The sequence below is a fragment of the Pithys albifrons genome, chromosome Z (genome assembly GCF_047495875.1).
Source record: "Pithys albifrons albifrons isolate INPA30051 chromosome Z, PitAlb_v1, whole genome shotgun sequence".
NCBI classification, from domain to species: Eukaryota; Metazoa; Chordata; class Aves; order Passeriformes; family Thamnophilidae; genus Pithys; species Pithys albifrons.
The window spans coordinates 36,566,863-36,579,630 of NC_092497.1; the positions used below are offsets into that span (position 1 = coordinate 36,566,863).

Below are 12,768 nucleotides of genomic sequence, written 5' to 3' on the forward strand. Positions count from 1 at the left end.
AGAAATTGGAGTTTTCCAATTTAAAACCAATATATGCTTATAGGAAGATAAAACACAAAATGCAAAGATGAAAGGAATTGAGAACAATAACTTAAGAACAGCTAAGTCTAACATTAAAAAAGGTTTCATTTGTTCATAATTTTCTTCATTAAAGAATTTGTATTTAACTAGAATATATATAACCTGTTTGTCATCATACCAGCAATTTTTCATTTACTGGTTTGAAAATGTTTTTCTCAGTGTTCTAATAGTGATTTGTAACTCTTCTCTTATTTGCTATTTGACTATTTGAGTACATAAACAGGAATAGGACTGGAGGACTTATGTGGGGTGCTGACCTTTGCTGGCTCCCAGATGCCCACCCAGCTGATCTGTTACTCCTCCTCAGCAGGACAGGGGAGAGAAAATAAGACGAAAATGAGCTCATGGGTTGAAAAGGCCACGGGTGGAAGCAAAGGAAAATAAAAGTACTTTATTCTCCATTTCCCATCAGCAGGCCACGTCCAGCCACTTTCTGGGAAGCAGGGCCTCAGCACGTACAGCAGTTCCCAGAGAAGACAAATGCTTTAGTAACAGATGCCATTCTCCACCCTCCCACTCCCTGGTTTCACTGTGTCATATGGTATGGAATATCCCTCTGATCAGCTTGGGTCAGCTCTTCTGGCTATGTCCCCTCCCAGTCTCTCTTGCCCACTCCCAGGCTGCTGGCCTCTGTGGCAGTTTTGGAGGGACAGCCTTGATGTTGTGTGAGCGCTGCTCAGCAGTAGTACAAACTGCTGCCACGGTACAGTGGGGGCTGCCTTAAGAAAAGTTAACTCCACTCCAGCCAGACTAAAAAGAACTTGCTTGTGTGTGCTCTTTCTTTTCTGGAATCTTGTGGTAATTTTGGTTACCACAGCATTATCCATCCACAATAAATGGGACAGTTCAAACTAATAAAAATATTTATCAAAGCCAGGAGATATGTATTTCCTCCATTTTTGTTTCTGGCTGGTTAGGACAAACAGCAAGAATTTTTTCCCTTACATTTGATTCTTGCTGTTCAATAAGGAATACTACACAGCAGAAGTACTATAATGAGCAAGGCAAAGCTAATTACTGGCATTAGATCAATATATAAAATCATTAAATACACACAATTTAAATTTTATTCTCAGACACTTAACATGGAAAAGTCTCACACCCACAGAAAGAAAGGAGGCAGGGAACAAAAACAACTTAAACAAATGCCCTCTGCTATGCTTTAAGAGTTCTATCTTGACTTATATCTATTGCTCAGGTTTTGAAAAATACATTAATGGCTTACACTGTACTGGTAACCACTCCAAGAATGATGGAAGGCAAAAATAAGACAAAAGTCTGCAGGGGTTTGTAGACCTAGCTATGCCACTGACCAGTCCTATGGATCATAAGAGCAGGCATGAAACAAGAAAAATAACAAAATCATTTTATTTACTTCTACATACACACACACACACACACACACATATTTACATACACATTTATCTATATGTCAAGAAGAAAAACAAATTAGATTAGGCAAATAAGTCCTTCAGCTTTGCATCAGTCCTGATGCTGGGTTCCTATATATTTCATTTTTAAACTACTCTCTTGATGAACAATGGTACAGTAATAGTGATCTGCAAACAAGTATTTACCCCTTGATATGGAATGCCAAATTCTCTTTGGATTCCTTCACAAATAAAAATATGTACCTATTATGAAAATAATTCCTCACTTGTGATTCACTGCCCTACAGTAAGTAGATTCTTCTCTCTTTCAGGATACCTGATACCTGCACAAGTCTATCTGGCAGCATTGCCTCTGGAAAGTATGAATGTAGAGGCCTAGTCACAGTAATCTGAGCACAGGGAATGCTGCTCCTGCTTTTTACATTACTATCTTACCTAAACATAAATTAGAATAGCAACATTTAACCATACTTGCTGGCTTGCTTCACTGCACTGCAGACTTCCAAAGCCAGTAAGTAACGAAGCACATTAAGGATGACAGGTGGGACTGACATACAGTATCCGGTTAGTTCAACAAGATATTTTTGAAATGGACTCTTGAGAGTGTATCTATATTGAAATGGCAGACTGAAGGATCAGATGCAGTCCAGAAAGCTTATCTGCCTTCAAGACCAGTTGTTTTGACTAGGAGTGGCTACAAGCAAAGGGAATTTACCTTTCGTCAGGTATGCCTCTGATGTTATGGAATCAAAAGCATTACCTGTGATCATCTAAGAAAACACTTTCAAAGACCATTTTAAGATATTCTCAGCTTCCTACCATTTGACTGGATTTATCTCTGATAAGCCAAGTGGCCTCATATAGTCAGATAATGGTCCTCCATACTTGTTTACGGTGTGAATTATCATTATGTAATACATACTAATGGAAAATTTGCATCCCACTGTATCAGGCAACTGTTGTGATTGCTGATTAATAAAAATTGTAGATAGCCATTCAGACTGTCACAGGTATCGCATATGAAATCTAATAAAGAATCTGCCACCATTTACTAATACCTTCCACCACGAACAGGAAATTCAACATCATTTAAGTGCCAGTTCTAAGACTCTGGCACTCTTTTAAACCTCTTTTTCCTGGCAAGTGACGTCAACATTTATGCAAGTACTCTTAAAATAACAAGAGTATTCCTATTACAAGTAGTCAATTAAAATTACAGTTTTCCCACTTAGGGCCCAAATATGCTATGGCTTCCATTTTGTTTCCTGGTGACAGAAGACGTTTTAAACTTGCTTTTTTGCATTCTGCTTAAGTTCCTTGAGGGAAAGACTGTGTATGTTGATTGTGCTACTGTATAATGTCAAGTAAACAGTACAGGTTTCTGAACTTCACAAACTAATTTGAAGGCCCACCATCTACCCAAATCTGTGTAGCTGCACACCAGTTTCTAAAACCCTTATAATCCACCTCCATAGTCCACTGTCAACAGACAAGAAAAACATTAATATATATTCTCCACTTGGTAAACCAAAATATACTATTCTGAAGCTAATAGTTTTCCACTGGGTAAGTAGCTAAGGACATCACTAAGATGCATTGTTTAATTCATATTTTCAACACATCACTAATATCTATAAAAGACCACTGCTACAATCAAAACATATTTCTTCCTGGATCAGCCCTTAAGCACCTCTGTGAGACACTAAAATATGCTGAGTTGGAAGGGACCCATCAGCATCAAACTCCTGGCCATGCACAGGACACCCCAAGAAACACACCCCGTGCCTTTATGTTATTTAATGTTATTTAACAAAAATATTACTTAATGTTAAATAATGTAATTAATTTTTACAATTTGTACCAAAGCAAGTTGATTTCAGATTCTAGTAGGACTATTCAGATAAGATGAGATGTCTTGTATGCATGAAATTGCAGAAATAAGATGTGATTTCAGAAGACACAATAATTCAGAAGAACTGAACCAAAAATACAATAACTCAGCTGAACTGGCACTCAGTCATCAAATTTAAAAAGGAAAAATCATTATATGACTGCAGTGGTTTTGGCTGGGATAGAATTCATGTCATCCCCAGTAGCTAGTACAGTGCTTTGGTTTGAAATCAGGTTGATAGCAACAACTAAAACACTAGTGTGTAAAGCAGCACTTACCCTAAGCCAAGGACTTCTCAGTGTCTCGCCCTCTGTCACTGAGGAGGTGCATGAGAAATTCTGAGAGAGCATCTCCAAGGCATATGACTTGAACTGGCCAAAGAGATATTTCATACCTCCGAATGTCATGCCCAGTATATAAACTGGGGATAGCCAGGAGCCACAAAATTGCTGCCCAGGGATGTGCTGATTGGTCGGTGTGTGGGGTGTGAGCATTGTATTGTGCATCACTTGCCTTTCTTGGGTTTTATCTCTCTCTCTGCTTTTTACTGCAATTGTTATTATTATCATTAGTATTATTAATGCTATTATATTTTACTTTGTCTCAATTAGTAAACTGTTCTTATGTAAGAACCCATGAGTTTTTACCCTTTTTTCCCTGATTCTTCTCCCCATCCCAGCTGGCACAGGGGAAAGTAAGCAAGTGCTGTGTGGTACTTAGCTGATGGCTGGGGTTGGAAGCCTGGTAATGATGTTAATGACACAGATGTCTCCCCTTGCCTATCATGTGCTGCATTAAGATTCCAGTTGAACTCCCAACAATTACCACAGCCTTACTCACCTCTGCTGGATGCTGAATTATATACAAGCAGGTGGAGACCTTTAACGGATGTACGGGCAGGAATGGACACAGACACACCTTCTGAGGGCGGCTACACAGTGAAAGAACAACAAAAGCAATCAGCTATTTATGAAAGATGATGTAAATACATTACACAAATACACACTGCATCCCAAGAAGTACACTAAGAACTTCCCCTTACAGCACTGTACTAAACACGATGTGATTTTCTGTTTGAAATTCCTTCCATTTCTAAAAATAAAGAAGGAAGGCTTTCATTGAAACAGCACTTTGAGAACAGTGTCCTGTGGGTTGGTTATGGTTGAATGACTCCAAGAATCCTTCTGTCATGTTTAACATGAGTAGCCTACTAGTATCCATACCTATATCAGAGAAGTCTGTTACTGCTTTCCTAACAAGTAGGTTTCAACAATTTGATATACTGCTATAATAGGACAATGTTTATAATTGATATAATAGATTAAAATATAACATTTTAGAAGTATCCAAACATTTCCTGTTGCTAAATCTGCAAAAATTTGACACATTCTGTTGTGCAAGGCCAGGCTTTGGGCCTAGAATTAAGCACTTGATAATTTTACTATTCAGTGGACTATTCAAGGGACTTTCACCACGAATGAACTGAAACCAACCTCATTCCCACATCTGGTATGCTGTTCTGCAGTCCCGTACCACTGCCTTTCCCCCAAATTTTCTCATGTGTAGGCAATTTAAACAGAAATTTCTGAAAACAGTTTGGTTAACAACCAGGAAGTAGGAAATACTGTGGAGGCTGTTTGCTGCCTGCACCCTGACTGTTAAGTAGAAGTTCATCCTCTTTTTGATCATCAGATCAATTGGGAACGCCATTTTATACCAAGTGTGATTCCTTGGTTTCTCCCCAACAGCTGGTTGTACTAACAAGAGAAGCTTTTAAAGTTCATCAGATCGTGGCATTTTCTGCTGAGGAGAGATTAAGGCATGAAAATCTACTACACAAGGCTGCTTCAAATCAGTTAATTAGTGACTTCAATCCAATGAGTTGCACAGCTCATTAGCTCTTGTAAGCAGACAAAGATAACTTCCATTGATTTCTGACCTCAGGCTGTTTAACTGTAACAAATTTCACTAGGTATAAGTCAGGTTCAAGTTTCCCCTTGACATGCACTTTTGGTATTTTCCACACTGGTTTGGATTTTTCACAGCTAGTTTTTTAAGCTTTCTTAACCTCACAATAAAAAGAAGAAAAAAAAACGCAAGCAAAAAAAAACCCAAACAACTAACCAATCAACCAACCAATCAACCAACCAAAAAAACAAAACAAACCTCACACAAAATAAAAATAAGGAAATTACGTGGAAAGCAAGCATTTTCAACCAGTAGCAGAATAAATTGTGCCTATAATCTAGGGAGCAGAGCACAGATCTGGACAAATAAAATACTTTCCAATATAATCTAATTACTTACATATGCATATACATCACTTAACTTTAGGCACCCAATTAGATTCCTAATTATGTTTAATACATACTTTTACAACCCCATCCTGGGGGCACAAGACTCATTTCTGTAATTTTACTTCAGAACCTAATGGTTATTGTGCCGAGACAAAAAGAAAACATTATTCCTACATGAGGCTGACATTACCAGCCTACATCTGTCAGACAGGAAGCACTGCAGAACAAAAGAAGTTCTGTTCCACCACCACAAAAGTGCCTTTGCTCTGAGAAAGGCCACCTAGGCAGAAAATGCTTTTTATCTTTTTCTTTTGTTTAAAGATTCTGTTACATTCTTGCCCTACATACACATCTGATTTTACAGAAGAGCAGGGGAAGCACCAGAAACTTACTTAGCAGTGAACATCAGTTTTCTCCTGTTTCTGGAAATCAAAGTAGCAATCAGCTCTAGGCAGGAAGAGCAGCGTTCAGAATATTAAGGATTGTGAGTGGGGATTAGGATTTGAAGTAGGGTAATTTTTACAGTATTATTCACCTGTATGCAATTTCAGTACAGCTCAAAGCTACCCACTGGGTTCTTAGTTGTTTTTTCAATACAGCATTTCTAGTTTAAGAAGTTATGACAGAGTAATCTGTTACAGTGGCTTGACTGAAAAAAAAAATCATTCCAGGTCATACCAAGTGTTCCATATGCAAAAGAGAGCCATGCATATGCACTGACTTCTCATAGCTTTCATATTTATTCATGTCTAAATTAATGATGTTTGGAATAATATTTAATTTATCTTCCCAGGAGAACAGAATCTGGATAGTGGACTGTGCTGTGGTGTCAGGTTTAGTGTGATTACTAGTTTCTGGGCAGAGATACTCTGCAAGCGAATATGTAGTAGTCTGTAAAACTTGGAACTCTTTCCAAGTCTCTACTATTTTCTTGTAAATACATCCCCACTTGCTTCAGAATTAAGTTCTACCTTGTTAGATGCCTAAAGGGCTTCTGAAAACTGGCATCATTCTGTGAATGCAAACCAGTGTAGTCTTACAACCCAGTCAGAAAAAATCCAGTAGTTACTTCAAGGATTTAAAACCAGAGTAAGGGAAGACTAACCAAATTACAATTTTATGCTCAGGACTTGTACACATCTCTACAGAAACACATTAGGAGGCTGAGTGTGCCAAAGCGATGTTCTAGAAACAATGACGCCAATATTAAAATAAAGAAGAAGCTGGTATTTTTAAACTACTAACACTTGTAGCAACATCCTCATGTTCCAACACATATTGCCAAGGTCAGGCCCCAGACTCCATATTTTCAAAAATACATGCCTGCCAAAACAGAAACGGCTGTTTCAAGTAAATTAGATTTCTCTACTGTTTTTGTAAAAACACCAAGGGTTTCAAGGTCAAAGCCCACCTGAGAAGTCTGGAGAAACTGGAGAAAAGCTGCAAAGTTACCATATGTTTGCTTTATACTAATGCTTTACTATGTGTTTTATACTGACACAAATCCATCACACATACATTAAAATAACATTCAGGAATTTACAAAGCTGTATGGGAAGTTTAAAAAGAGAAGCCCATATATTTTATAACATTTGAGAACAAATGTTGTATTTGCTCATTTTATGTTAGAGGACAAACACAAACTAGGATTACATTTTGCATCTCCCACTTTAACCATTACAGCTATAGAAGGAACATAAATGAATGAATGGATTAAGTTAAACATAGATAAACAAAGTTAGGCATTTAGGAAGAAAAAATCCTAACCTAACATTTAGGAAAAAAAAACAGGGTCTAAGGTTTACATGATGTAACATTCAATAGTATGAACTTAACGATAAATTCTGGGAAAACAGCAGTATAATGCCTGGCAGCTCTCAAAAATGCAGATGAGATGTTAAGAGTTACTAGGAAAGGATGAAGTAATTAAACATGGAACATTATTATGACACTACTCTAGTTTGTACTCTGAGTGCTAGAGAAGCCAGGTCAAAAATACGAGGAGTAATTTCTCGTGCCATCATCAATGTTAAGGTCTCTTCTAGGCTTATTTTGAAAATTTTTCATTCAAGCCAAATTTTAAAGCCTTAGTTTTAACAATGATTTCCTGAGAAAAATCAGGCATAGAAGAATTATTCTGACATCATCATGTTCCAGTTTCCGTTCTTTTCTCCAGACTCTTTCAACAGACTTTGGAACTTACTGATCATGAGGCATAAAAATGTAAATTTAGATTCTTACAACATTCGTAAAGAGGCAACAGTCACATAAAAACATAATACTAGAAACACAGGTGGAGAGAGTACCAAGAACCATCAATAGAGCACTTCCTTTTGCACTTGGTATTCTGTACAGCACCACCTTCCTGCCAAAGGAAAAAAGAAGGCATATGGCTCAAGTTTTGCTTCCTTCAAGAAGTTATAAATAAAACAGGTGGATGGGTTTGTTTCATTTTGTTGTTTTCATTTTGTTCATGGTTCAGTCAGTGAATTTAACAGAACATATCCCAGTTCCTTGAGTAAAAAAGCACATTTAAATGGAGAAGCACCTAATACAAGTCACAGTGAATATTTTCTGTTCAAAGAGAAGATCACACATAATAGGAAAAAACTTGTTTCCATGTTACCCAACAATACGAATCAACTACTTTGCAAAGAAACTGCCTTTAGGTGTAAAGAGGTAACTATTTAAAGAAATTTTACAGTTATCCTCCACAAAAACTTTTGTCATCTTTTCAACACAGTTAGGGACAGCAGCTTTAAGCAATCTAATGCAAAAGGAAGAAGGCAGTTAAATGCCTCCCTGACATCCGATCCCGTCAGATCTCGGAAGCTAAGCAGGGTCAGCCCCGGATTAGTTACTTGGATGGGAGACCTCCTGGGAATTGCCTGGTGCTGTAGGTTCTAGTCCTGAGGACTTCAATGTCACTGTCCAAGCTCACTCGGCCGTGGCAGATGAACCTCAGGACTTAAACGGTGGGGCCAGTTCCGCACACGCTGTGCCTCACCTAAAATCCACTGCTCAGGCTGGAAGGGCACACCGACGTGGGGACAGCCCTTCCCAAATCTTCGTTCGCGAAGCCAAGCCACACACACACAAAAGGAAGTAATCCAACTGATCAGAAATCTCCAATGCTGTTCTGATTTATGGAAGAAGTTCTATCCCAGCTCTCAGGGTAGCATGAGAGAACTGTGGACTCATTTGGTATCTGCACTTTGCTGATCATTGTCCAAGGCACAGGGAATGTGAACTGTGCTAATGAGCTACAGGCACAGAGTTTCAATGTCAGGACTCTATGTAACATTGTATCAATACAGCTTCCTCCTTTCATTGCTCCTGAGTGCCAGGCAGAAGCAAAAAGCCTCCTCCTAGAAACACAGTTTAGGGCATTATCAGACTGGATCAACAGCAGAAGGGCCTGAGTTGGAAGGGATTTTCAAGATCACCTCATTCCAAACCCCTTGCCATGGACAAGGATACCGTCCTGTAGATCAGGTTGCTCAAAGCTCCATCCTGGCCTTGAATGCATCCACGGATGGGGTCATCCACAGCTTCTCTGTGACAACTGTTCCAGTGCCTTACCACTCTTACAGCAAAGAATTTCTTCCTAAATATCTAATATAAATCTACTTCTTAATATCTCATTTTAACATACTCTCTTTCAATTTAACATCAACTCTTTTACAATTCAAACCTGCAATGTATTCTGTTACAGGGTCCACAATTTTTCTTTCTAGTTCCAGGAAAAGCCATTGCAGCACTATAGATTAAATTCCTTAAAATGTGCCAGTTTACATTTAGCATTTTGTATGTGAAGACAATCAAGGCAGTACCACAAATTTCCAAACCAACATGACCATAAAATTGACCAATTAAATACAGGTTACCACTATAGTCAACAAGATCATTTCCAAGGGATTTTCCTGGTAGTTGTAGAGCTGACATAACAAAGCAACAGTTCTTCTTGCCACAAGGCACCGTCAACCCAGCAAGCCTGGTCACACTATAGAGGCACGATATACAACAGAGGCATCCACAAAGCAATACAGTACTTTTAAACAAAAACTGCCTTTAAACCAACTTATTATTCCACTGGAGCTATCAGGGGCAAGTCATGCACCAAATGGAGAAGCAATGGGAGAGGTTAGAGACACTCTAGGGAGGAAGTACAGAAGAGGTGCAGCAAGATGTTCTGAAAGGGAAGAGGAAGGCAGAGACATCTAACTGCCTCCCAACAAGGCATGCACGACTAATGAGCAGCTAAGTGATCACAAAACTATTTCCTGGCAATTGGAGTCCCTTGGCACCACCTCTCAGCAGTTCTGCTCCTACTTGCTATGGCAAGAAGATACATCCCTTGCCCTTCTTTCTGATTTCTACTCTACTCTCAGCATTATGGCCTCCTGGCCACAATCTCAATTATGTTTTCCATCATATTCAATCAAGATTTCTCCATCAATTTGAAAACTGCTGATTTCTGGTAAATTTGAAACAATCCTGGGACTCTGCCCAGAGCAGTGGTCTTCAGAAAACCCAAACAATAAGATAGTTAATTGATGGAGGTATCACGCAATTCCAGCAGACAGTAAGTTCAAAGAGAAACACCTATTTACATCTGTTCCATGAACAGATGAACATGTATCACATAACGGAGGGGAGGGAGGGAGAAAATCACAGCAATAAAAAAGGCATCCATCATCAAAAATTATTAAAGCACCAAGATATGCTTTTTAGTTGAGAAAATGACAGAACCATTATCCCTATCATTCACTCTACAGGAGCTGATTCCCGAGCACTTATTATTGACTGCTCAGCTCTCCATCACAAAAACTGTGGGTTTGACCCATTTGTTCTGAGCACGGTTTACTGGCACAATCACTATTTAAAAGAATACAAGCTGTCAAGGCCAGGCACAAGCAGCACTCAGGTCTTTCAGTCTTCCTTGGCACACTAAGCATGAGAGCAATAATACAAACACTTCACTGAGCCACAGATCTGAAAACAAAAAACAAAAACACACCAAAAAACCAATCAAAAAAACCACCACCACCAAAAAATCAAATAAAAAAAAAAGAAGCAATAGACCATTACCCAGCTCCTACACTCAGCAGGAGAAAATAAAGTTCGGCAAAATAAGTGTTCAAAACAAGAGCACAGACTATATGTGGTCCCATTTTAACATTTACTTTCAAAGCAACCCAATACCTTTCAGGGATTATGTCCTGAGCTTTTACTAAGGAAAAAGTGACAAATCTATCTCAAAAAGCAGAATCACAAGAAGTATCTACAATGTAAGCCTTAAAAGAAGACATGTTACTGGTGATTTTCAGCTTGGAGTTTTCTATTGTTGACATTCAGCCACTGGAAATGGATTTCCATGACAATTCATTTCTTTTTCAGCATCAAGCAAAGATCAGTTTGTAATGATTTTCAGTCAAAGTTCAGCTGGTCTGGTTTTAAGTAACTGTGGTAAAATATTTGAAAAGCCTTACTTACAAAGATTGCATTCTTCCTAGATTTAAGACTAACCCTGAACAAAAAGTTTCCAAAGGTAAGAGATGGAAACAGTCACTTAGTCCATGACAAGCTCTGAATTCTCATTAAAGACAACATTTCTATCTTTTGGAAAAATACATGTTAATGCAGTTCTGATAGATAGATAGATAGATAGATAGATAGATAGATAGATAGATAGATAGATAGATAGATAGATAGATAGATAGATATTCAGAAAATGTGTATTTGTAAAAATATCTGCAATTAGTAAAGGAAAAAATCTTTCCTTGCAAGTATTTGGTAGTTTATGCATCATTCAAAACTTCCCTTCTATTTTACATTACCATATTTTTCACAGTGGTTTGGAACACTAAGTAAATAGTGCAACAGATTTTATCATCATCATCAGTAATATTGGTAGCAGCAGAAGCAGCAGCACATATTGAAGACATAGCTTTACTTTAGAGAATTACCACTGCAGGTTGAAGTGGCTTTTATGGAGAAGTTTATAGCACTACAGTGACAGGCAATTATATTTAGGAGTATTTTAAATTAGTTTGGATGTTTCCTTTAGAGACTGACACTACAACGGAAAGCAATAGGTTACCCAACAAAATTAGTACACTCATTAGTACAACTTCTGTGTGAATGTGTCAAGTGCAAGCAATCTTCAGTGACTGTTCTTTGATGTATTTTCATGCTGAAGGTAAACAGACCTAAACAAATCAATATATTTCAGAAATGTGGATAAAGGCAGAATAGACCTTATTAAAGGCTTTTTAACTGTGCAGTGTTCTCATGTGTCCATTTCCCAAGGCAAATAACCTTTTTGCCTGACAAGTTAAATCATAAATAAAGGACAAACAAGCAAGTTTGAGGATTTCTTTAGCCTGGAACATATCCTGGAAACTTTACAATGCTAAACAGAATATATTCAAAACAACAAATATCTAGTGCTTTAAAAGAGAAAAGGTACACAGAAGAACAAAATATTCACCCCATATAATCTTCAGAACTTATTACATGTAAGCAGACTTTGGCAGGCTGGTTTCCTTGCAAACAACTTAAATTAACAAATCAATAGGAGAACATTCTTTCAACTATTTCAACTGTTCCATTAAAGTTGGCTGCGCTTTCCACTGTAACTAATAGGAGCAAATAAAAAAAATACCATTTAGCTTATGCAGCACTGCAGTCATTACAGAGAGGCCAGGAAAGACAAAAACTAATGAGCCTGAGATTGTTGACATTTTCATGCATCTTGGCTCTACAGTCTGGCAAAATACCTGGCACCCCGACAAGCCTGATGGCAGACAGTTAACAGCGCTTTAAATTTGTTGAAGAACGTGAAGCACTAATGGCATTTAAAGTGAGCCATTGAGACATTAAGAAGTTAAACTGAAGTCTCGCATTGTCAGCTTTATAATTCCCAATCTGTTTCAGAAATTTAGAGGCTATCAGAAGAAAAGACAAAGCAGGAAAATTCTGCAAGCAAAATGTCTTTTGGAAAAGTTCAGAATTTCCCATGGGAGAGAGCAATGCAGCAATCCAAGAAAGAACAAAAAGAAAAATTTTGAACAATACAGAATTGGCCTCTTGGGTCTGGTAGGCT

The 12,768-nt window shown here is 38.0% G+C and overlaps 1 protein-coding gene across 1 annotated transcript in view; it reads right to left on the bottom strand.

Annotated features, from left to right (window-relative positions):
- Positions 1–12,768, bottom strand: part of DTWD2 (DTW domain containing 2) — an 83,088-nt gene that overhangs the window by 55,582 nt on the left and 14,738 nt on the right. The window contains exon 2 of the mRNA XM_071580339.1: positions 4,204–4,294. Within this exon, the coding sequence (XP_071436440.1) occupies positions 4,204–4,294 (91 nt within the window). The remainder of the gene's footprint in view (positions 1–4,203; positions 4,295–12,768) is intronic.